The sequence below is a fragment of the Pogona vitticeps genome, chromosome 2 (genome assembly GCF_051106095.1).
Source record: "Pogona vitticeps strain Pit_001003342236 chromosome 2, PviZW2.1, whole genome shotgun sequence".
NCBI classification, from domain to species: Eukaryota; Metazoa; Chordata; class Lepidosauria; order Squamata; family Agamidae; genus Pogona; species Pogona vitticeps.
In genome coordinates this window covers 145,252,741-145,278,531 of record NC_135784.1, presented here as the reverse complement: position 1 = coordinate 145,278,531, position 25,791 = coordinate 145,252,741, and the positions used below count along the sequence as shown (strand labels likewise).

The 25,791-nt window shown below is 42.4% G+C and overlaps 1 protein-coding gene across 5 annotated transcripts in view; it reads right to left on the bottom strand.

Annotated features, from left to right (window-relative positions):
• SLC39A11 (solute carrier family 39 member 11) overlaps positions 1-25,791 on the bottom strand; it is a 393,771-nt gene that overhangs the window by 365,941 nt on the left and 2,039 nt on the right. For 2 of the 5 annotated variants that reach the window (XM_072990762.2, XM_072990763.2), the window contains exons 1-4: positions 17,369-17,474; positions 16,466-16,516; positions 11,731-11,863; positions 8,220-8,258 (exon numbers count right to left, since the gene is read on the bottom strand). In XM_072990762.2, the coding sequence (XP_072846863.2) occupies positions 8,220-8,258; positions 11,731-11,863; positions 16,466-16,515 (222 nt within the window). In that variant the 5' untranslated portion in view covers position 16,516; positions 17,369-17,474. Of the gene's footprint in view, positions 1-8,219; positions 8,259-11,730; positions 11,864-16,465; positions 16,517-17,368; positions 24,534-25,791 lie in introns of those variants that run through there. The other 3 variants (XM_072990765.2, XM_078384320.1, XM_072990764.2) reach the window with 2 other exon arrangements.

Below are 25,791 nucleotides of genomic sequence, written 5' to 3'. Positions count from 1 at the left end.
AATGGGCAACATCACTGCTTCTTGAGTCTTGAATTTGAAAGCTAATCCCTGTCACACAAGTCTGCACCAAAAAAAATGTATCAAGTACCTAAGCTGCTAAACCTAGTCAGAACTCTGCGGAATAATCAGCAAAACAGCCTATAAAAATTCATTTCACACATGATTGCTTAACTGCTGGAGTGTGCGGCATTCCTCTTGAAAGAATGACTGGCCGTAAAAACAAATTAGCACTTTTATTATTTTTCTAAATCATTTTAAGTTCCTCCCAGATGCACAGCATGGACTTCCATCACTTCTGGCCCACTCTAACCACCTTTTCAGCATGACAAAGGCATAATGGGTAAAAGCAAAGCAGCAAGGGGCAGACAGACAAAGAGAGAGAGAGACAAGGAGAGAAGGAGAGAAGGAGAAAGAGAGAGAGGGAGGGAGGGAGGAAGGAAGGAAGAGACCAGGTCAGCTGCAGAACACAGCCAAGGGCGAAAAAGCTTCCTTGCAATGTTCAGGGAGACAGAGCAAGAGGTGACCTGCCAGCCTGCTGGATCTAATACACCTATGCCCTGTGGCACGATATACACCCTATTGAAAGCAGCTCAGAGTTCAGACTTACAGCTGATCATTGGACCACTGCCTGGCAATTTTGCAAGCCATGTGACATAACTGGCAGCTATTTGAAACAATAGCATTTTATATTTGGTAATACAAAGGCTGATTTATGTGAAAACTCTTTTCATCACATAATGGGAATGGCGCCATCGTGGCCACGACGGAAAGACAAGGTGACATTTAGGCTGAAGCTCTGCCCTTTATGGTCTTGTCCGTGTGTCTGAATGAAAGTGGCAGCTCTCTTCCAGCGGAAGGCTACATCTGGCTTTACTGTGGCTCACCCAACTGGTCTTTCCAGGAGAAAACCATATCCGCCTTTTCCGCATTTCTACAGTAAGAACAGGTTATTCCAAGTCTGCTATCTAAATGGACCTTTCCAGCGATCAGCAGGCTAAACCGGGTGATATCTCACTGGAAAAGTTATCAGACATTCGAGATCCAAGCACCTCTGCTTTCGCAGCCTGCTTCATGGCTTACTCAGGACTCAAGAGAGCCCGAATGAGCTCCTTCTTTTAGATCTGTTTTTATCCATGCCAGTGTGTTCCTAATGATCCCGACCCCTAGAGACTTGCCTCACCAAGGTTTTTAAATTTCAAACTGATTTAAATCAGATTTTTAAAAAAAGAATCTAATTTTTAATTTAAATTGTGATTTAACTCAACTGCGACTAAAATCACATCTGCCCTGAGCCCCACCATCTGCTACATCATGTAGTTCTGTAGTGAAAAGGAAGGGGAACAAGAAAACATACTGTACCATAGCCTTGCCATGCAGCCAAGGGTGCTCACTAATCTGTTTTAGTCTAGAAAAGTACTTCTAGACTAAAGTACAAGCACTGTGTAATTTACTCAGTGTAAGGGTAATTACAGCTTATTGCCTAGACTTTTCATTTTAAAAAAGGTTATCACTGCTGGGCGGAGGGGGGGGACAAATTCAAAAACATAGGAACAGCCAACAGTACAGGCCTAAAGGGATGGCAATTCACCTCAGCAGATCATACAAGCGATAAGAACTGTCTGAAATGTAAATGGTTTCAATAGAGCTGTGCTCTAAGTTGGACACTAGATTGCTCTTCAATGGGCATAAAAATAAACTCAACATGGTTATATTGTTTTTATATTATTAAACAAAGCACACAACAGTGGAGAACAGCTTTATTAAGAGGGATTCAAAGTCAAGTTGAGAAGAAATAGCTTCCTCGTGTGTCTGTCTGCTCCAGAGAGAGGATCCCAGAGTAAGGACTAATTCAAAGTTTACAGCTGTGGTGTGAGAAATGCTTTCCTGCAACCACAGTTCCCACCCCAGTTTTGGATGTGGTATGGAAGAACCCTGGAAGATAAGGAGAACCACCTGAACTTCCACACCAACTTTACTCGCCCTGTCCTTAAAGGGCCCAGCACTGGTATGGAAAAAAGCCTCCTCACTGTAATCCCAGACCGGAGAATACGTACTGTACATGGCTCTCCCACTGTTAGGACTGCAACTCCCATCTGGCCTAGCCAATATAAACAATGGTAAGAAGTGACAGGACCAGCAACATACAGCAGTGCTTCCCAACCTGGGGTTTCTGGGAGTTGCAGTCGAAGAACACCTGGGTTACCCATGGTTGTGAACCACTGATCAAGAAGGCAGAAGTACAACAGATCCCATTGGCTTGTCCATTAACACAGAGTGTCGTGGTCCCCAGGGGTCTCCCCAACAGAAAAGGAACCGCAGAGAAAAAATGACACTTCTTCTGTACAAATATTGCCTCTCTTGTCCCTAAAGGGCAGCCCAACTCCGGGAAAGAGTTGCGCTATTCTCTGCAGTGCTAGAAGATGCGTGGTCTCCCAGGTGCTGTCTCTTTCTCTCTCTCTTTCTCTCTCTCTCACACACACACACCAGCGAGCGAAGAAAGCTGATTTGCAGAACAAGTGGGATGAGAAAAACTCCTGCTGTGACCGTGACCAGGCTTTCCAATCAGCACTTAATGAATTCCCTCTTCGAGTGGCAGGTTATCAGTAACATAGAGTTCAGCCCTCAAGGACGGTTGCTGGCTTCATTACCCAGGGCTTAATACAAGAGAGGAATTCCTCCTTACAGCCAAGTGGCACTTGTTCTGACAGACCATTTTAAATCCACCCCAAACCTCCTTATGTTTCATTAAGTCTTCTGTGAAAGCCAACCTACACGGCCGCGTAAAAAAGCCAAAAGCCTCTGCCGAGCTGCCTCAAGACATTTTCCCACCAACAGGTAGAGGGCACATCGTGCCCAAAGCCAGGCAAAGTCTCTTGGCTGAAGGGTCAAGAGACTGCATCTCCTCCTCCTTGGCACTAAAAATACAGCATCATAAACTTAATACTTAACAAGCATCTTCCCTTTCAGGACACCCAGGATCTGCTACTTGAGACAGCCCCTCATGGTGCTTAATGGTGTGTCTGAATTTGATGAATGGAAACCTCCAAAGTTTATGCCACAATAAATTCGCTAGCCTTTAAGCTGTCACAAGACTGTATGTCTTGTGACAAAAGTGCTGCGTTGTTGCAATTAAAAAAATTCAAGTTTGGATTCCTCCATCATTTCTCCCAAAATAAGACTACGCGGGCGTGATTTGGGCAATATATAACCCACCGCTGGCCAAGCAGCAACAGGCACTTGTCCGATAATTGATATTCATGTGTACCCTCAGCTACAAAGCCTCACTTGTGCATTTGTAGCTTGCCAAGATGTGAATGAGAGCTTGAAAAGCTGCCCCAGAGCAGCATCTGCTACAGGAAGGAAGATAAAGGGCGATAAAGAGGCAAGATGCAATCCAGAAACAAACTGTGACCGTGCCAAGAAACATGCTGAGCAGAGACTGCTGACATAGATTCCTAACCATTCCTGTTTTCTGGAAGATGTCCTGGGATTTCATCCCATTTTTACTGTGGATGAACAAGCGTGTTGCTTATATACCACCCCATAGCATTTAAAGCACTCTCTGGGCAGGTTACAATTCAATTATGCAGGCAACACATTGCCCCCGCCCCCAGCGAACTGGGTACTCAATTTACCAACCTTGGAAGGATGGAAGTTTGAGTTAACTTTGAGCCGGCTGCCTGAGCCTGCGACTGAATGCAGGTTGTGAGCAGAATCTTCACTGCAGTACTGCAGTTTAATCACTGAGCCACCAGAACACTCATGATAAGGTCTGTGGAAGAAAGGGGAGAGAAAAGGAGGTGCCAGAATACAAGAGAAGAGAAAGAGTGACGGAGGGAGAAGGGTTTCACTCACCCATTTCTGGCTCTAGTCCTATCCACCACTGACTTTTGCTCTGCCCACTGCCTGCCTGTGACAATAACAGTTCAGCCCAAGCAAATGCACCCCTTAACAGGGAAGAAAAAAAGGTTGCCCACCCTGTTTTAAGAATATTAATGATGGAAAGGTAGAAAGAGCAATAAATAGATGCAAAAAGTGTATTGCCCAATACGCAGCCTGGAAGTGGTTCTCACTATTCATGAGTGACCAAGCTCTGCAGCAGGAGTTGGCAAGTGAGGCCCTCCCAGATGTTTTCCACTATAACTCCCATGCTCCTCGACCACAAACTAGGCTGGCTGGAGCTGATGAAAGCTACAGGCCAAAAACATCGGGGGTGCCGCTGTGGCCCACAGCAGCTCCAGTCCAGTTGGCACTCCTTGATTTTTAAAACTTCACATCTAAGGAGCAAAACCAATGACTGATGGGCACTGAATAGTCTGAAGGATGAATAGGGGGTGTGTGATTTTACCACACCTTAATTAAAATTTGTGAAGCCTGAAAGTGGCCGGACACATATTGGACTAACTCCATTAGTCATCAGTTAGAAATACAACAGCTTTGAAAACACTATGTCTTAGAAGCACTTGAAACAAAGTTTTGGAAGGATGTTGTTACAACACAGTCATATGGCAACGAACCTGTAAGATCAGGTACGGGCAACCTATGGCCCTCCTGCCATTACTTGAACTGCAGCGCTCCCCATCTTTCACCAACAGATGTGACCCCTTAGGGATTTTTATAAATGCACAATAAATCCAGTGATTTGGCTCTGTCTAGGACTCTCCCAAGCTTATTGATTTGATAACACAGCAACAAGGCCTTGTTGCAATACTTCAAAACACTTCTTTTTCCTTTGGGTTCTTCTACCTTGTGCATCAAGTGAAATAAATGGCTGAACAATTGAAAATAGACCCAGACAGTCAGAGAACAAGCACAGGAAAGAGTTGAGAAATTTGCTATAGATGTCTTCCATTTTCCGAAATCCAAAAAGCTCAATATGAATGCTCAGAATAACCAGCTATGAGTCTTTCAGACACGAAGCACAGTCAGAACAAATGAAATAACAACTTATCTGCCTGCCATTCCGTAACAATAGAGAATGTAATTAATTTATAATTCCTAGACATAGAAGGTAAAAGTACAATTTTATACAATTGTACCGCAGAGTGATGCCTCCATGACACCACTTCCCCCCTGTTAGTACAGTACTATGAAATCCATCTTACCGAGCAATGTTGATCACCACACTCACCCAGCAATCCCTATCAGCACCTATTACTGTTCCTTTCATACACAACTCAATTCAGACACCCCTTCCCCAATCCTGTCCCTACCCCTGGCACTTCCAAGGATGCAACTTCCAAACATTTTCCCAATTCCTAGCTTTAGGGGTGGTGTTCAGAGCACAGGAACCCTGAGCACAGCAAAGAGTTTCAGACAACATTTTTCAAAGTGGAAACAGGCACAAGAAAATAAAACATTCATGGTAGCCAAGCTGAAGGGGGGGGGTGTTGCCTACAGCTACAAAGAAAGAAAGAAAGAAAGAAAGAAAGAAAGAAAGAAAGAAAGAAAGAAAGAAAGAAAGAAAGAAAGAAAGAAAGAAAGAAAGAAAGAAAGAAAGAAAGAAAGAAAGAAAGAAAGAAAGAAAGAAAGAAAGAAAGAAAGAAAGAAAGAAAGAAAAAGAAAGAAAGAAAGAAAGAAAGAAAGAAAGAAAGAAAGAAAGAAAGAAAGAAAGAAAGAAAGAAAGAAAGAAAGAAAGAAAGAAAGAAAGAAAGAAAGAAAGAAAGAAAGAAAGAAAGAAAGAAAGAAAGAAAGAAAGAAAGAAAGAAAGAAAGAAAGAAAGAAAGAAAGAAAGAAAGAAAGAAAGAAAGAAAGAAAGAAAGAAAGAAAGAAAGAAAGAAAGAAAGAAAGAAAGAAAGAAAGAAAGAAAGAAAGAAAGAAACTTCCCTCACCCCAGCAATTTTAAGGCAGAAACACTGGAATAGGAGCTAGGTATACCTAAGGACTGGATATGGAACAATTGACTGGTTCAAAATTGGGAAAGGAGTACGACAAGGCTGTATATTGTCCCCCGGCTTATTTAACTTATATGCAGAATACATCATGCGGAAGGCTGGACTGGAGGAATCCCAAGACGGAATTAAGATTGCCGGAAGAAATATCAAAACCTCCGATATGCAGATGATACCACTCTGATGGCAGAAAGTGAGGAGGAATTAAAGAACCTTGTAATGAGGGTGAAAGAGGAGAGCGCAAAAAACAGCCTGAAACTCAACATCGAAAAAACTAAGATCATGGCCACTGGTCCCATAACCTCCTGGGAAATAGAAGGGGAAGATATGGAGGCAGTGACAGATTTTACTTTCTTGGGCTCCATGATCACTGCAGATGGAGACAGCAGCCACGAAATTAAAAGACGCCTGCTTCTTGGGAGGAAAGTGATGACAAACCTAGACAGCATCTTAAAAAGCAGAGACATCACCTGGCCGACAAAGGTCTGCATAGTCAAAACTATTGTTTTTTCCTGTAGTGATATATGGAAGTGAGAGCTGGACCATAAAGAAAGCAGACCGCTGAAGAATTGATGCCTTTGAATTGTGGTGCTGGAGGAGGCTCTTGAGAGTCCCCTGGACTGCAAGGAGAACAAACCTATCTGTTCTGAAGGAAATCAACCCTCAGTGCTCACTGGAAGGACAGATCCTGAAGCTGAAGCTCCAGTACTTTGGCCATCTCATGAGGAGAGAAGACTCATTGGAAAAGACCTTGATGTTAGGAAAGTGTGACGGCAAGAGGAGAAGGGGACGACAGAGGATGAGATGGCTGGACAGTGTCTGCGAAGCAACCAACATGAAACTGACAATTCCGGGTGGCAGTGGAAGATAGGAGGGCCTGGCGTGCTCTGGTCCATGGGGTCACGAAGAGTCGGACACGACTAAACGACGACGATACCTAAGGACGATCTCCTGATGCAGCTTTTGAGGCTCAAAAGGTTTGCATATGGTACTATGCTGCAGAACAGCACCACTTGCACAAGCACTTCTGCTGAGCAAGCAATAATCTCCATGAAGAAATCCAGGCTGCACCCCACCTCCCATACAATAGTGTTCCTGCATTAGAACACTGCCAGACTTTCTACTCAACAGAGGCTCACGAGGACACTGGCCTTTGTTTTTAAAGCAGCTATGTATATTTGGGTTTGAAAAACAAGTATTGCTCATATAGTAGGAATGCAGTATCTATGGGGAATTGGTTCTAACCTCCCCTCCAGCTGATGCCAAAAATGCAGATGTATCAAATGCTATACATTACATGGTCTCTGGTAAATACATCCTAGGTATACATATAAATACATATTTCGGGAGGAGGGTTATATTTTGTATTTTCAGGCAGTGGATAAGTGAATCAGCAGATACTGATCCCATGGATAGGGAGCTCCTACTGTATTTCAATTTTTTCCCTCCAAAGTGGAAACCAAGCCTGATGAGGAATGGCTGAAAAAATGGGCATGTTTAGCCTTGAGAAAAGAAGGCTGAGGAGTGATATGATAACACTTTTCAAATATTTGAAAGGCTGCCATACAAAGGAGGGGCAGGATCTGTTCGCAATCAGCCCAGAGTGCAGGACATGCAACAATGGGCTCAAGTTACAGGAAACCAGATTTCAGTTGAATGTCAGGAAAAACTTCCTAACTGTTAGAGCAGTACGACAGTGGAACTAGTTACCTCGGGAGTTGGTGAGCGCTCCAACACTGGAGGCATTCAAAGAAAACTTGGATAATCACCTGGCAGATATGCTCTGATTGTATTCCTGCACTGAGCAGGGGGTTGGACTTGATGGCCTTGTAGGCCCCTCCCCAACTTCACTTTTCTGTGACCCTGATTCTATGAAAGTGTTTCTCCTTTTTTTTCTGTGTCATCCTCTGTGTTATTCTTTATAGGTTAAACAGTCATTTTCTTTTCTTTATTTTTTTCAAATAAAAACATATATAAGAGAGATGATTTTTTAAAAAAAATTAACTATGACGAAGCAGCACCTGCTTTCCAAATGAAAGCCAGGACATCAGTAACATATTCCCCAGAACTAGAGAAAACTACATTGGTTCACATGACATTGACATCCATCTCTCCCCTTCCCTAGCAGGTACCAGCTCAAGACACAGCGTGAAACAAAGTGGCCAAGTGCTTCTGATATCTCACATAGGTATAATTAGCTCTGACATGCTTATGCAAGAAACACTAACACTACAAGGCATGCAGACGAAGCACCAGTAGCAGCTGAGGAGAAAAGATCAAGACCGCATACAGGTCACATTAAGAGAAACAATGGAGTGCTATACTTACCCCTGCAGCAAAGCCCAGGCTCCCATCTAGGATCCTTCTCTGCAAATTAAAGAAATTTGATTATAAATGGCTAGAACAGGGAAGATACAGCTACTTGCCATGCTAACTAGAGCACCAATTCAGTAGTCAGAAATCTAACCAGAATTCAACAAAGTAGTTAAACTCCTGATCATCAACATAATACAGTACACCGTACCACCCACTTGTTTGTATCTTGTTCTAAAAAGAAGAGTGTATTCACCTACCCTATTTGCTGTTCTAATACACTTCAGCCTGTTTTGCTCTGACGTTCTATGCTCCAGCAATTTTACTTGTCAATTTCCAAAAATATAAATTGATTGTGACATGCAAGTTCATGACTGACCAAGTCTTTTAACACTAATTCCAAGACCTTCAACTACTAATTCATATGCACATCCAAAAGATGAAAGAACGAGATCTCTTTACTCATCTCATCCTTCCATGGTTCAAAGCGACATAAATAAGAGTACAAGCTATACACAGCCCTGGTTCAGGTATCCGTGTTTTAAGCAAAACATTTTAAAAAGTCATAATGCTAAGGAAAGGCCTGTTTCAATGTTTAAGTAGGTGAACTGAATATTACTCTCAATCTATATGTCTTACAGTGGAATGGTGGCTTCAAATACTACTTCTACCGAATTGGGAATATGGTTGTTGTAGGTTTTTCGGGCTCTTTGGCCGTGTTCTGAAGGTTGTTCTTCCTAACATTTCACCAGTCTCTGTGGCCGGAATCTTCAGAGGACAGGAGTCAGAACTCTGTTTGTGCTCTGGTGCAGTTTGTGGGACAGTTGAGTATTAACGGATCCCGGCCGTGAAAGCCTTCAAGAATACAACTGGGGATAGACTCAAGTTTTCTTTTGTGTCAATGTGCCCCAGCATAATCCCATAACTTTCATCAATATTAACTGCTCCTGCAGAAGGTGAGAGGTGACTTTATTTGAACATCTCTGAACCTCAAGTGATACAAGGACCATATTTCATGGTGTCAGATCTGCACCAGTCTATCTGCACATGCAAACACCACATTGGATCTTGCAGGGTGGTTTATATGAAAGCAACAAGTGTGCATGATTACAATTGTTTGTACACCTCCAACCAAACACAGATCACAAGAAGCTACCAAAGCCTTCAATATTTCATGGTCTCTCAATAAAAAGGATATTGTAAGACAGAAAAGCTAAAGATAGCTATATAATGGTCCTTTGGGAGACAGATTAATTAACTACATGTCCAATAATTTGTTCTGCAATACAATCCTAAACCTACTTACTAGACAGTTTGTCCTACTGAGCCCAGTGGGAATTACATCTGAGTAAATGGCTCTGAGATTACACTGAGGTATATGTGCTACACTGAGTTTTATTTTTAACTGCTGTTGCTTCATTTCTGTAATTAAAATTTTATGAAATTGTTGTTCAATTAGTTATTGTTTTAAATGATATTTGTCTTCATGAACATATTGTAAGCTTCTTTGTGATGACTTGTAGGGCATAAATATGTGAGTGAAAAAGTAACTTATTCAATAGGTAACTTATTCTCATTGAACTTTATTCAATCAGAACCAGTTTAATTAGAAACACTAACACGTTCATTAATCCCAACTGCTTCAGTGGGTATCTCCTTAATTTAATTCTATTTTCTTCCAAGCAAGAAAAAGCTAATGTGATCTTTACATACATCTATTATTCAAGGATTATTTCCACTAAATTCACACAGCAACCTGGACTAGGGAAGTGGTAAGAAAGGCATAAAGCAAAAGGGGGAACTTCTTTTAAAACTATATTGCAAATATATTGTACTAAGCAAAGTTATCATTAAAAACGTTTTTAAAGGGTCAAAAACAGATTGGGGCTGGCCTGCAACTTTTGCAATCTCATGTCTGCTTTTTCAAAAGGATAAAAGATTCTCGAGGATGTGCCCCCAAGGGAACAGATCTGTCATTGCTTAGAGGGGAACAGAAACACATGTTTTTCCTGAATGCCTAAGTAGAAGAAGCAAGCTCTTTAGACATTGAGAAGCATCTGCTCTAGTAGCAGTTGAACTTCTTTCATATAACATTATGAAGAAAAGAGATACAGTATTTTTTAGAAACAAAACAAAGTTCTTTGTTTGATGAAGGACCTCACCTGCTGAAGCTCACACCACAATGACATTTATCGGTCTTTCCTGGGTTAGCTACACCAGAGGTCCCCAACCCCCAGTCCGCAGCCTGTGCTGGTCCGTGGTCTGAGTTGGACCGGGCCGCCAATACAGACCTCCCGCCCCACTCGCACTCACCCCCGCACAGCCTATTTGTGCCTGCACGTGCGCTCCAGCATGTCCGTGTGAGCACATGCATGCGAGTGAGTGCTCATGCGCATGTGCAAATGGCAGCATGATACTCATACAGGCATGCACGCACTCGTGCGAGAGAGGGCACATTCTTGTTTGTGCATGCACATTAGCGCAGGGGGTGCCCCGCCTTCCCCAGCTGGTCCGCAGACCAAAAACAGTTGGAGACTGCCGAGCTACACCATTCTTGCTGTATCATATTGTGTTAGCTAAATCAATGCTGCAGCATTTAATTTTTGAACTGTAAATCCCACTAACCTCAACATAGCAAATGCTGAGGGATCACAAAAGGGAAAAGTTCCTTTTTTTAATTAACTCCCAGAATGTCTCCCTCAACATCACCAGCAGCCAAGCTGTACTTCAAACATACTGATTTCTAGGGCTTGAAAATTTTTAGAATGTCTCACCAGTCAGTCAAATATTTCACCAGTCAGCATGACCGGACTATAGCCTTGCAATGTATTGGGACTGGAAATCACTGATTTATACCCTCAGACTTGGGTTGCTTTATTACCTGCATGCCTGTGGGGTCAGGAAGCTTGTATTTTGAATGCCTTTTTTTTGGAATGTCTTCAGCAAAAATAAAACTGAAAGCAAAAGCTCCTGACCTCTTAAGGAGCCACAATTCCCTCCCAGGATATGTCCTCATTCAGTTGAAATTGGGAGCAGGGAATCTCCATATTCTCCAGCATGGGACTACTCTACATTCTTCTGCAGAGCTATATCTCTATGTACTGCTCGGACTCTCTTCTCGAGAGAAGAGGGCAGTTTTCCTTTTGCAATGGGAGGGAGGAGGGGAGGATGGCAGGATTAGAGAGAGAGAGGCGAAGGGGAAGGAGGCAGGCAGGGAGGGAGCTGTGACTCACCAAGCAGCATTTTTGATTCGTCACAGACAAGTGCATTTTTCAGGCTCTGTTGATTTCCCTATTTCTGTGAGGCCTGATAGATGTTACATTCAAAGAATATCTGAAAAGCCACATTGCCCCTGACTCGGATTTAGAAGGATCCAGTTTTAATGTGAAATCGTCTACCCTCACCCACTATCATGTTCTGCATGTCACAACCAGGACTTAGTCACAATTACACTGCAAAGGGCCCAGTTCTACATTCTCTGCTTCCACATGGCATCATGAAAGATGACCTGGTATACAAGACTCACCTGCCCACTGGAAAAGATAAACACAAGGGCTGCACCAGCAGCTGTCAGTCCCCATGTCAAGAAGGTTCCTAACAGGGCTTGCATCACTGGACTGTATCCTAATAACATACTGAGTAGTCGTGGATTTGACAATCTAGGGGGGAAGGTAGAGGCCATTAGATGCAAAACATTCAAAATCTAAAGTCATTTTTAAAATGTTTTCTTCCCTTACAGAAGCACCACTTTCCAAACACATTTCCAGAGGTTCCATACCTGCTGCTGTCATTGCCAAAGGAAAAGGTCAACCTATTTAGTCACTTAATTTTCTAAATGTGATTTGCATCTCATTACAGAGGTGATTCCAGTTGAAGAGGCAGTGAGCTTGAATAAATAACAAAGTTGTTAGAACAAATCCCACTTCAACCACAGAATTATTCTGGAAAGATGCTAAGAGAAACCACCTTCATTGCACCATTTCTCCTCTGTAAAATCAGAATACAGTCATAGATAGACACTGGACAGCATGTCTTTACATTTAAACCAGTATAATGTGATTATATTCAGAACACGTAGCATATCTACACCGATACATCATCCATCCATTTACAGATAGCATGTCACAGAAGTGCACAGATGGAATCACATTAATCTAGCCTGCCTACTAATACTGAACAACTTGGCCATTTTGGTGTTGAAAGTGAAAAACCCAGTGGAAGGCCTGTTTATTTATTTAATTATTTACTTACTTATTTAACTTTTATGCCGCCCACACTACCCAAAGGTCTCTGGGCGGCTTACAACAATTAAAATTTAAAAAAAAGATAAGACAATTAAAATATATACTCTAAAAATTGCCACCAAGACCCAGAGCTGATATTATTTCAATTAAAAGCCTTCTGGAACAGGAAGGTTTTGACCTGGCACCAAAATCTCATCAGCGTCGGCGCCAGATGAATCTCAGTCGGGAGGGTGTTCCATAGTCCGGGGCAGGTGCTGAAAAGGCCCTTTGTCTTACCTCCTTGAGGGATGGCTCTTTCAAAAGGGCCCCCTGGCTAGATCTTAACTCCTGGGTACGTTCATATGAAAGGAGGCAGTCCTTCAGGTATCCAGGGCCCAAGCCATTTAGGGCTTTTATATGTCAAAACACGCATGAATTGGGCCTGGGCAGCAACTAGTAGCCAATGTAATTTAAACAGAATTGGCTTGATGTGTCCCTTAGCGGCCCCACCACTCACCAGCCGTACAGCTCGATTCTGGACCAGTTGCAGTTGCCGGACCATCTTCAAAGGCAGCCCCACGTAAAGCGCATTGCAGTAATCTATGCAAGATGTTACCAGTGCGTGTGTGACTGTCATGAGACTCCGCTCGTCCAGGTAGGGCCATAGCTGGTATAATTTCCGCAGCTGAAGGAAGGCGCCCCTGGCCACCGAGTCCACCTGGGCTTCCAGTGTTAGACTGGGGTCCAGGAAAACCCCCAAGCTGCGGACCCTGTCCCTTAGGGGGAGTGTAACCCCATTCAGGATAGGGAAATGGCCCTTCAGCCTGTCCAGCAAAGCACCCACTAACAGCAGTTCCGTCTTCTCTGGATTGAACTTCAATTTATTAAACCTCATCCAGTCCATTATCAGGTCCAGACGCGAGTTTAGCACAAAAACCGCCTCACCTGGATTGGTGGAAAACGAGAGGTAGAGCTGAGTATCGTCAGCATATTGCTGACTCCTCATCCCAAACCTCCTGATGACCTCTCCCAGTGGTTTCCTGTACACGTTTCTGTCTCTGTGCCTGCAAATGTGAAAGCCATCCATGACATGATCATGGAGGACCTCCGAATATCAGCCAAAACTATTGCGATATATCTGAGAATATCATATGAGAGAGTTGGTGCCATTATCCACAATTGACTTGGAAATGAGAAAGCTGGCAGCAAAGTGGACCCCCAAACTGTTGACAACCAAACAAAAGAGGAGTCATCTGTGGCTGTTTTGGAATATTTTGCAAGATATGAATCAAATTTCCTGGGCAAACTGTTAACTGGTGATGAGACATGGATCTACTGTTATGATCCTGAGACAAAGGAACAGTCTGAGGAATGGAGGCACAGTGGTTCCCCCAGGCCAAAGAAGTCTGAGTGCAAAGGTCGGTGCAGAAGCAAATGGCAACAGTTTTTTTGGGATAAGAAGGGAGTTATGCTGGTGGACTACCTCCAACAGGGTTCAACCATCAATGCAAAATATTACTGTGCTTTACTGACAAAGTTGAGGCAAAACATCAAGGAAAAACATTGAGGAAAGCTCTCCAAAGGTGTCATCCTGTTGCATGACAATGCCTCATTACACACTGCAGGTGAAACAATGGCAAAACTGACCTCCTTAGGCTTTCAAGTGACGACCCATCCACTCTATTCTCCCAACCTGGCTCCTTCTGACTATTATCTTTTCCCCAAACTCAAAAAATACCTAAAGGGACAATGATTTGGGAGTGTTCTGGAGGCAACTAATGCTGCAAAGAGTGGTTACACCAGCAGTCGGAAGAATTTTATTTGCAGGGACTTAAGAAGCTGCAGGAGAGATGTCGCAAGTGCATTGACTTCCTGGGGGAATATGTAGAATAGTGTGGCAGTTACAGTTTCCTAGCTCAATTTTTGGGGGGAAAGGCTCAATACTTATTAGCACCCCTTTGTACCACTGAACAACTTACATGAAAGGTTGTCTAGACAATTCACGTACAAACTCCGGAAGCTGAGGCTGAAATCCTATTAGCATAATTATACCTTCTGGTGTTATCCAGTGGCATCTCCCATCCCTTCTCATTTAAATTTGCTGCACTGTCTTTCAGAATACACAGATGGAATTGGGGGGGAGTGCTGCAAGGTATTTCAGATATATAAGTGGGTATGGGGAGAGATGATGTAGGAAAGGAGCAATGACTGTTGCTAGAGTACTACACAATAGGGCTGGGTCTATAAGACAAGACAGACAGGATGGTGGGACTTGGAATTCAGGCACATACAGTAGGTTGCTGTGAGACAGTAAAAGAGCTGGTTGGCCTATGAAACGGTCACTTTATTGGTATGCACAACACTCTTCCCAAATGACTCCAATATACCTGGCACGTGATTTCTGGCCCCACACACTCACTCCTCACCTAGCATCACACTGCATTTACGCTGCATGTAAAATGGGAGCTTTTCCTCCTCGTGTTAGATTCCATCTCAAAGTCCTGATCTTGGCTACGTTGGGGAAAAGAGAAACATTCCACAGTGTGTCCCTGTCTTAGCTGACTGATTAGAAAACTGTAGTGTGGAGCTTGCAATGTGGGTTCAAGACAATCTTCTCTTTTTTTAAACCATAACATGACTCTTTTGTAGCAAATCTCAAAAGAGTGGGGCTTGAGCAAATGTCTCTTCCTCCTCAACCCCTTGCTCCATGGAAAGATACTGGAAGGCTTGCCATCTGCCCAGATCTGTGACTCACCTAGCCGGTGGCCTGTGAAAATACTTCCTCTAGGACAGGCACACCCACCGTTTCCCCACCATGATCTGTTTCGTGGATTTTTTTTCCTCTGTGCATTTCCAGGATTAGATAAGACTGTGGCTTTATCAAAGTGTAACAACATCTTATCCCCACCCTGGCAAAACTGAGGCATAGGACTAGTCTATTTGGAAAAAAAAAAGTGGCCAAGATCCAATTGTCTGTAAATTTTTAGGGCCCATTTAATGTGAACACGTCAGGGCTACTGAAATCAATGCTTCTGTAATCCATAATTATAACTCTTACCTCTATAAATATAATAGTCGGACTATTGGGTTTAACCCTGTGACCTTATCATGTCATGAATTATACTCAATATGATAACGTCACGTGGCTAAATCTAATATCCCACCAACAGTAAACCCACTGAAATCACAGGCACTTGAATACCCGGAACTAAGAGGTTCTATTCATTTCAATGGCTCTATTCTAGTTAGAACTAACATTACAGTTAGCTGTTAATACTTAAATTGGTTATTAGGAAGTTCTCATGTGAAAGTATAAAGTGTGTAGAATTGGATTATACCTCCTTTAGGTCCTTGGAAGAAAAGTTAGAAAGGGATGCAAGGAATAATAATCACATTAATTTAGTTACGTATTTTATTTCTACTGTACTGTTTTACCAAAAAGCTTCATAGACAGTGAAACTATAAAATGAGTTTTTGGTTGTACATTTACTGAGCTCATCAAACTAGTTGAAACCAAAGTAATTTGCCAAAGTGTGCCCTAAATTTTTTATAGCAACAGCAGCAAATAAAGCCTCCGCCTCAGAAACTGAACCTGCAAGATACCAAGCTGGTGTGGGTCTTGGCATTGTTACTTTGGAACAAAGAAATAAATGGGAGTCCTCCTGTAGCAAAAACTTAACATTGTTATAATTAAGGAATAACAGTATGATCAACTAACTATGGATTGGTTTCAGAATCTGGTCCGTTGCTTGTTTGCTTTTTGTGACTGCCTTAACTGGACTGCAGATGCACCAAGATAAAAAACCCACCTTCAGATAGAGAACCTTTTCAGATGCTGCACCCCACTTAAACAATGCTCTCCCTCTCCCCAGTGCCTGGCACTTCCTTGACAACCTTGCTGTGACACCCAAAGATATGACCATCCCACAGTCGTTTTTCTAACTTAATTCTTCAATTAAATCATTTTAACTACAGATTTTTGCCCTGCTATTTCATTGGTTTGCTGCACTCGGACAATTACCGCTATGGCTGTATTACCTTGTTAGCCACCTTGGAAGTGCTTTGACACAGAAGGGTAGGGTATGCATACTGAAATAAATAAAATATGTGGTGAATATAAATGCTGCTCGTTAATCCCAAGGAGAAACACAACACACATGACAGCAATTCATCATTACATAACTTGACCAGCATGGCACAAGAATGCATACTTCCTGTGCAGATGGCACACATAAATCACACTGGGGGATTTGAAAAAAACACAATCACAAAGTTCTTATCTACAATCAAGCTATGCCACAAGATTCCATTAGACAAGTAAATTTCTGTACAAAAGTTAAGCTGGAGCTCATGGGGAGGTGCCTCCTCTTCCAATCCGACAGGCAGCTGAATCTCACCAAGTTGACAAACAGACCTGAGCAAGTGGCCACAACTGTACACGCAACATATCAAGGAGTAAGGCCCCCTGCACCGAAAGAACTTTACTTCTGAATTGATATGCATAATGAATGCACCATAAATTTGTAACACACCAGATCTGGTTTGCATATCTGTTATTTCAGCTGTGCATGGACAGACCTCCTCAGCTGCATCCAAAGGAATGAATGAGCCTACTTGCCAAAGTGTAAAAAAAAAAAAAGAAAAAAGAAAAAAAGACCACCATCACCAAAAACCAACCTTCATTCAAGAAGGCGACCTTTCGCCTTAAAGGTTTTACACAATCCTGTTATCCAGACAACTAAAATATACATCTGCCAGCAGGGGATTTTCGGATCTAAAACAATTCTAATTGGCTCTAACGCCGGTTTAGTTCTCTTTCTTCTTCAAAACTGTAAGAGGCAACAGAAGATCCAGATTCACTAGCTGTTCCTTTCTAATATATCTCTGGAGTCAACAACCGATATAATAACCCATTCCATTCAAAAACGCACACATACACACCATTAACTCACTACATGCACCAACTGTAGGGCCACCGTTGCACGTTCCCGCAGGTACAGTACAGTACTCGAATTCCGGCAGCTACTTCCTGGTTCCTCTGTACACGTGTCTCTCAAACAGACGTGGCCCCGCCCACTAGGGCTCTCCAGCCACTTGAAAACCAGCCCGCTGTGCAGCGTAGTTTCTACGGTGCACAAATCGGTATTCTGTAAAAGTGAAGCGGGTGGTTCAGGAAGTGTGTGTATATTTGCCAAGGGTTTTCAGCGATGAGGCGTAGAATTGTGGCAGAGCCGGGTGGAGTAATTGCGTCATGCCACTCGTTTGATTCTGACATTCCCACAAAATAACAGACCTAATCTGTTAGTGTTTGCTGTTTCCCAACAGTATGAAACAACAACGCATCAGGAAGTTTTATTAACACTTAGGCTGGAATACTTTCTCACGAGAAGACGGATTATATACTGTATTAACCTGCCAACGCTATGGTGGTCTTGTCACCAACCGCTACTGTCAATGATCACCTCAAGCATCTCATAGAACTCTTACAGACTATTTTTTTTTCATGGCATCACCATCCGATCTCGTTACTTGTAATTCTGTTTTCTGCATACCCCTGTGTGAGAATGGGGAGTACATTCCACTTCCAGTTGAGAACAGCACTTCATTCATATGAGGAATTTGCTTCTTAATTCATGAAAGTTAATGACATAAAATGAATTTGTCAGCCCTCAGGTCTTGCAAAATTCTGTTCAGGTTTTTTGTTTCAAAAAACTAGAACTCTGCACTTACTACACATAATGAACAATTTCCAAAAGTGGGATGTCTTTATCTCAAAACAAAACACTTAAAAAAGGGCATTAATTCTTTTCCTAAAGTTTCCCCAGTGGCATTATCATCCGGTTTTTCAGAACTGTGTACAATATTTGTTCTTGTTTAAGTTGTGACCAACTCTTTATGACCCCATCAACCAGAGCACGCCAGGTCCTCCTGTCTTCCACTGCCTCCCGGAGTTGTGTCAAATTCATGTTGGTCGCTTCGATGACACTGTCCAACCACCTCATCTTCTGTCGTCCCCTTCTCCTCTTGCCTTCACATTTTCCTAAAATCAGGGTCTTTTCCAGGGAGTCTTCTCTTCCCATAAGATGGCCAAAGTATTGGAGCCTCAGCTTCAGGATCTGTCCTTCCAGTGAGCACTCAGGGTTGATTTCCTTCAAAATGGATAGGTTTGTTATCTTTGCAGTCCAGGGGACTCTCAAGAGTCTCCTCCAGCATCACAATTCAAAAGCATCAATTCTTTGGTGGTCAGCCTTCTTTATGGTCCAGCTCTCCCTTCCATACATTGCTACTGGAAAAACCATAGCTTTGACTATCCTGACCTTTGTCGGCAAGGTGATGTCTCTGCTTTGTAAGATGCTGTTGAGGTTTGTCATTGCTTTCCTCCCAAAAAGCAGGCGTCTTTTAATTTTGTGGCTGCTGTCACCATGTGCAGTGATCATGGAGCCCAAGAAGGTAAAATCTTTCACTGCATCCACATCTTCCTTTTCTATTAGCTAGGAGGTGATGGGACCAATGGCCATGATCTTGGTTTTGTTTTGTTTTTTTGATGTTGAGCTTCAGACCATTTTTGAGCTCTTTCACCCTCATTAAGAGGTTCTTTAATTCCTCTTCACTTTCTGCCATCAGAGTGCTATCATCTGCATATCTGAGGTTGTTGATATTTCTTCCGGCAATCTTAATTCCGGTTTGGGATTCCTCCAATCCAGCCTTTTGCATGATAGTATTCTACATCTAAAATGAGCAGGTGGACAATATACAGCCTTGTTGTACTCCTTTCCCAGTTTTGAACAAATCAGTTGTTCCATATTCAGTTCTAACTGTTGCTTCCTGTCCCACATATAGATTTCTCAGGAGATAGATAAGGTGGTCAGGCACTCCCATTTCTTTAAGAACTTGCCATAGTTTGCTGTGGTCCACACAGTCAAAGGCTTTTGCATAGTCAATGAAGCAGAAGTAGATGTTTGTATGGAACTCTCGGGCTTTCTCCATAATCCAGCACATGTTAGCCATTTGGTGATTTTTCCTATTTTCTTCCGTTTAAGCTTGAGTTTTGCTATAGGAAGTTGATGATCTTGTTTTTGCTGACTGTATAGAACTTCTCCATCTTTGCCTGCAGAGAACATAATCAATCTGATTTTGGTATTGCCCATCTGGTGATGTCCATGTGTAGAGTCACGTCTTGGGTTGTTGGAAAAGAGTGTTTGTGGTGACCAGCTTGTTCTCTTGACCAAACTCTATTAGCCTTTGCCCTGCTTCATTTTGAACTCCAAGGCCAAACTTCCTTGTTGTTCCTTTTATCTCTTGACTCCCTACTTTAGCATTCCAGCCCCCTATAATGAGAAAAACATCTTCCTTTGGTGTTAGTTCTAGAAGGTGTTGTAAGTCTTCATAGAATTGGTCAATTTCAGCCTCTTTAGCATTGATGATTGGTGCATAAACATGGATTACTGTGATGTTGAAAGGTCTACCTTGGATTCGTATTGAATTCATTCTATCGTTTTTGAGATTGTATCCCAGTACAGCTTTTCCCACTCTGAGGGCTACTCCATTTCTTCTACGGGATTCTTGCCCACAGTAGCATATATGATAATCATCTGAATTGAATTTGCCTATTCCTGTCCATTTTAGTTCACTGATGCCCAGGATGTCAATGTTTATTCTTGCCATCTCCTGTTTGACCACATCCAGCTTCCCAAGCTTCATAGATCTTACATTCCGGGTTCCTATGCAGTACTTTTCTTTCAGCATCAGACTTTCCTTTCACTTCCACGTGTGTTCGCAGCTGAGCATCTTTTTAGCTTTGGCCCAACCACTTCATTAGCTCTGGAGCTACTTGTACTTGTCCTCCGCTCTTCCTCAGTGTAGAATATAGTATTGTGGATAACCTGCCTTGAGATATGCATAGTTTTAAAAATGGATCACACCTACCATGCCATTAAATATTCACAATCTGGCATGGCTTAATAAATTTTTAACAGCTCCACCGCAGACAGAAATTCAACCCATTATTTACTCCCACCACCATGCCAGAAAACCTGTGCCACAATGATGTCAATTAGCTGTGTGAAAAGACAGATTACAATGGAATAACATGGTTTCCTCCCCCATCCGTACTACTGAAATGCTCAGCTATAGACAGAACTGAACTATTCAAGACATATCCTTCAGAAATTAGGGTTAATTGAGCGGCTTTATGAGTAATTTTTAGTAAATCATATCTGAAAGCACATATTATTAACTTGGCCTTTTAGCGTTCTCGTAGCAGTGTTCTTGTGTTCTGTTTTCTCTGATGCTGCTGTTTTAATGACTTTGTTGTTTTAAGGGTTTAGCACTGGCTTGCTGCCTCTCACAGAAAAGCTATATAAGAAATCGTACAAATAAATGAAGAGGTAAAATGGTGGAGACTTAAGCAGATTTCTCATTCTTGCCCTTTAGTCAATTTGTAGAATGGGGAAAGAGATCCAGCACCCCTCACTTTTGTAATGATTGTGATGTAAATGACTCTTGATAGTAAAATAAAACTGAAAAGCACAAAAAGTCAGTATCTTTATCAGCACCAATTAAGATTACATAGAAATGTGTGAACTGTCAAGTTCTCCATCACTGTAGGTTCTGCAAAAAACCTAGGACAGAAGAACCAGAAATTCAATTATTTGTCCAGATGTTGCTGGAGCCATAAGGTCTACAATTAAGCTTAGTTCCAGGATGGACATTTGGCCAAAATCTTGTTGGGATTTTATGTGTGCACAAGAGAAGTCACATAAATTGTTTCATAGCAACTTGCCAGGGTGCCTGCCATATATATGCTTGGTACCTTATGGCCCCAACAACATCTGTCCAAATTATTGAATTTTTGTTTCTTCTCCCCTTCATATTTTTATAGAACTTATTTGTTACTTATGTAGAACCTACCTATTACTGGTAAGCATACAGGCATCCAATTATATCTAGCGTGGGCTGGAGCCACAGGGAATCGTAATCCTCCAGGCAATCAGACAAATCTCAGTGTGAGCTCGGTGGTGGACGATGCCATGACTCTATCATAGGACTCCTCTAGCAAGGAGGAACCCAATACTCCAGCACCCAGTAGAACTGCTCATCACCACCGACCTGGATCCTTGGGGAGCCAGTAGACCAAGCCTGTGACAGAGGGGGCGGAGTCAGAGGAGCAGGTGGACCTCTGCCCAGTCCATTGGAATACAAAAGGCAGAAGGTAGGAGCCAGGCTTGAAGCCCCAAGGCAAAATGATTAGCTGCCAGTAAGAACTTTTCAATAGAAAGAGCTTCCTCAGGAGAATGGGGTCTTCTTGGAAGGAGTCTGTTCCTCCCAAGGGAGATCCAAAACCTGCAGCTGAGTACCTGGTGGGGCTATAGTTTTAAGTTAGCTGCAAGCTGCTGGAGATGATACTTGCCTCCTGTGTCCTGAGTCTTTTGCTGCTGATTGTGAACTGTGACTAGCTACGCCTAGACTTTTGGACTACACCTTTGGATCCTCCTTGTAGATCACAGCAGCTATCAACATGGCTTGATATTTGTACTGATATTAAACAGTGGCTTTGGATTTTCCTGCCCAGGTTATCTGCTGCAGTAGGGTCTTCAGGACCTGCCTCTTTGACTTTGGCTTTTCCCTGGTTTCGTGCTCTTCTAGCCAGAAGTCACATCTGCCTTGCCCAGGGTAGAACAGGATAGAGGAAAACCTTCATCTTTTTTTTCTTTAAAGCCTAGGCACCCATTTCTACTCATTCTCAGTATGTGGACTTAGTATGAAGACATTTTATGCGTGATGAGTTTGTTAAATATTGGCATATTGCACTGCCAAGAATGAGGGGAAGGGAAGATGGTTGGTGGATGCATGCGCTCGGACTCATCATTCAGTGTAGAGGGAAGGAGGGAGTGGAGGACACGCACTGCAGCTCATCCGCTTCCTTGTTGCACAAGACTTGGCAGAGTGCACATGGCCTTACTGGCTGCCAATGAGTTTTCCACAGTCTTCAGCAGTGGTGCAGACTGAGAATGGGAGAACTCCGTGCAAGTTAGGTTGCTGGGGACAAGGTAGTGTGGGATGTGGTTCCTAGTAGTTGTGGCATCAAACACTGCAACTGCTGGGCACTGTTTGATGCTTGGCCACCCATATAAAAGATAGCTTTTCCCCTGACCCCGGGTTACTGTATTATGGGGCTTTACCTGAATTTACCCAGATTCCTCTCACACCTATTTCCATAATCACTGGTCTGTGTTTTTGTTTATGCTTTGCTATAGGAAACAGTATCTACTTACTGCTCTATCCTTGTGTTGGAAATAGTTTGTTATTAAAAAGCATTTGTGAAGAACAGATCAGATGTCTTGACCTGAAAGACCATAAGAATGTTCTTTTGTTAGTAAGGGTATAGAAGAAGTCATTTTAGCTGATGAAGTTTTCTTAGCTCTTAAATGAAAAAAAATGAAAGTGTGAACCAATTAATTCTGATACATTGTTTGTATTTTTAAATGAATGGGAAAAGCTTAAATTTGAGGGGGAAGTTTGACGACTTTAAATATCAGATGAATGCCCAGAAAACTAGTTTCTGGTGTTGCAGATCACACCATTTGAAAAACATTCCCGTAAATTTGCCTACTTTCCTGGCAGATCGCAACAGCATTAAGCAGGACAAAGCTGCATCTGCTGGATTTTACCATGTGCTGCTTTGCAAAGCAGAGAGACTCCATGGGGAAGGGGATAATAGGGCTCTGTGCCTGCTGCTCACTCCATCACAAACAAAATAGTGCATTTTCTGACCCCTCTCCACCTTGCTTGCCTGTTTACCGTTTTTTTTTTTACTATAACCTTGAGAGCACTGTGGAATCAAAGTTGTTTGTTTTAAAGAGAGGCAGGGAGTCCCCAAATAAGCAACAGCCTTTTAAAATGACATTCTTAAGCATACTTATCAGGAAACAAGTCCAACTGAGTTCAGTGGGACTTTTCTCTGTAAATAAATACACAAATTAAATACTGTGTAAAGCATGTCCTAGAATGTTTGTGGGGAGAAAGACATGTGATTCTAGAGGAATACTGTTGTATTTTGCAATAGAAAAAAGGGGCAAAGTATTGTGAAGCAGATTTATTATGGAATATCTGTTTTGATTTTGCCCAATACTTTTCAGGTTTTTTTGGTCTATGGATAAGGTCTTGTAGAAGGTAATGCTGCATAATTGTCTCTTAGTCTCCCATATGTAATCCAGTTGATTCATGACAACCTCAGCTCTTTCTTTGTCTGTCTCTTTGACAGTGCTCTGATTATGCTTTGAGGCTACAGGTGGCATTAGAATCATAGAATTATAGAATCATAGAGTAATGGAGTTGGAAGGGGCTTATAAGGCCATCGAGTCCAACCCCTTATTCATTGCAGGAATCCAAATCAAAGTATATCTGACAGATTAGTGTATTGACTCTTGAGTGCCTGCAGCGTTGGAGTGCTCACCACCTAGGCAGTTTACAATTTAATTATGTAGGCAACACATCCTTGCCTCCCCCCCCCCCGCAACAAGCTGGGTACTCAATTTATCAACCTTGGAAGAACTGAACGTTGAGTCAACTTCAAACCAGCTACCTGAGCCCAATATCGAACTCTGTGAGCAGAGTCTTCATTGCAATACTGCAGTTTACCCACAAGACTCTATGGATAAGCACTCTCTGGGTACAGTTCTGTGTATCCACTTGATAGTTGTTCTATGCAACCTACACCTAGTTAGCTTGCTAATCAGAACTTCAAGGAACACTTTGTCAAAGCTTTGCTGAAGTCAAAGATATATGATGTCTATAGAATTTCCACCATTTACCAGGGAGTTACATCATAAAAAAGATAGATAAGGTTAATCTGGCATTAGATTTTGTTTGTTTTGATAAATCCATGTTGGCTTTTAATTATAACTGCACTGTCTTCAAGGTGTTTACAGAGTGACCACTTTTATTTCCCATACTTTTGCAATTAATATATAGGCATGGGAGAGTGTGTGATTTGTGGTCTGTTTTCCTTCGTACATTTTTATGAAGACTATTATTGGGCCTCATTAGAGCTGCTTATTCTGTTATTCTTATTGTGCAGCATAAGCCTTCATCAGTCTTTACCTCTGAGTTTGTTTCTCCCTCTGTGAGGAGCAGGAGAGCGGTAGGGACAACAAGGCTGCTATCAGTTCACCTCTCACCTGGATCCAACAAGTTTCAGACCTCCAGTTTTCCCATCAACCCGGGAGAGACAGTTCTCGAATATGATGAATAAGGAGAAAAGGAAAGCAAAGGAAACAGAAGAAGCCTGTGGAAAGAGGAATAGCTCCTAGAGCAGACCTGCACAAAGTGCGGCCCGAGGGCCACATATGGCCCGCGAGCCGCTCCTGTCTGGCCTGCCGGTCGTCGCTCCATTCCAGTGTTCAAGCATTTGTTCAAGCCCAACACAGACTGGATTTCTCTCACTGAACAAGCTGAACATCAAAACCATTTACAACTTTTTGTCTAAAGTTGATCAGTTGCTTATCTTTAACATACCGCAAAAAAACCTATTTAGTATTTGTGAAGATTAACAAGTTTAAAATCAAAACAATCATAACATCACTGTTTCATTTTATTTTTAAGTAAAGTTGGTTCGGCCGCCGAACACAGTTCAGATTTTTCATGTGTCCCCCCCCCCCATAGAAATTAATTGCTCACCTCTGTCCTAGAGGAAGAAAAGGGTACCTGGGAGATGAAATATATAAAGGAGAGTTAGAAGCAGGAAGGGAAGGAACCAAAGGAAAGGAAAAGGAGATAGTCAAAGGTGAGACAGACATTACCGAGAGGACACAGGGAGCCTTAGATAAGGGAGAATCAGAAAAGGAGGAGAGTTTGGGTGATGCTGTTGAGGAACCCTAAGAAAAGTCATGCTTAATAGATATAGAGACTTCTGAGGAGAGAGAACCCCAGAGAAAGTGGGAAGACATTTTGAAGGAAGACCCATGGACTGGAGAGACTATCCTTTTAAGAGTACCTGCCTGCCTGCCTGCCTGCCTGCCTGCCTGCCTACCTATCTACCCACCTACCTACCTGCCAATATTTTTACCTGCTTTTTTCCTTAGACAGGGACCCGAAGCAGCTTACAACAATTAAAAGGCAATATTTAAATAATTAACAATACTAAAAGGATTAATGAATACAATACCAAAAAATCCATAAGCAGCACCAAAACACATTCAATGTAGTAAGGTACAGTACAACAATCCATTTTAAAAACCCTACTCACTCACCTAAGGAGGAGGCTGAGCATCACCAAAAACCACAACCACTTCGGAAGCCCTCCTTTTGCAGAGAAAGTGAAGAGAAGGAGAGATGGCCATCATGGCCAAGTAGGAGCTTCACAA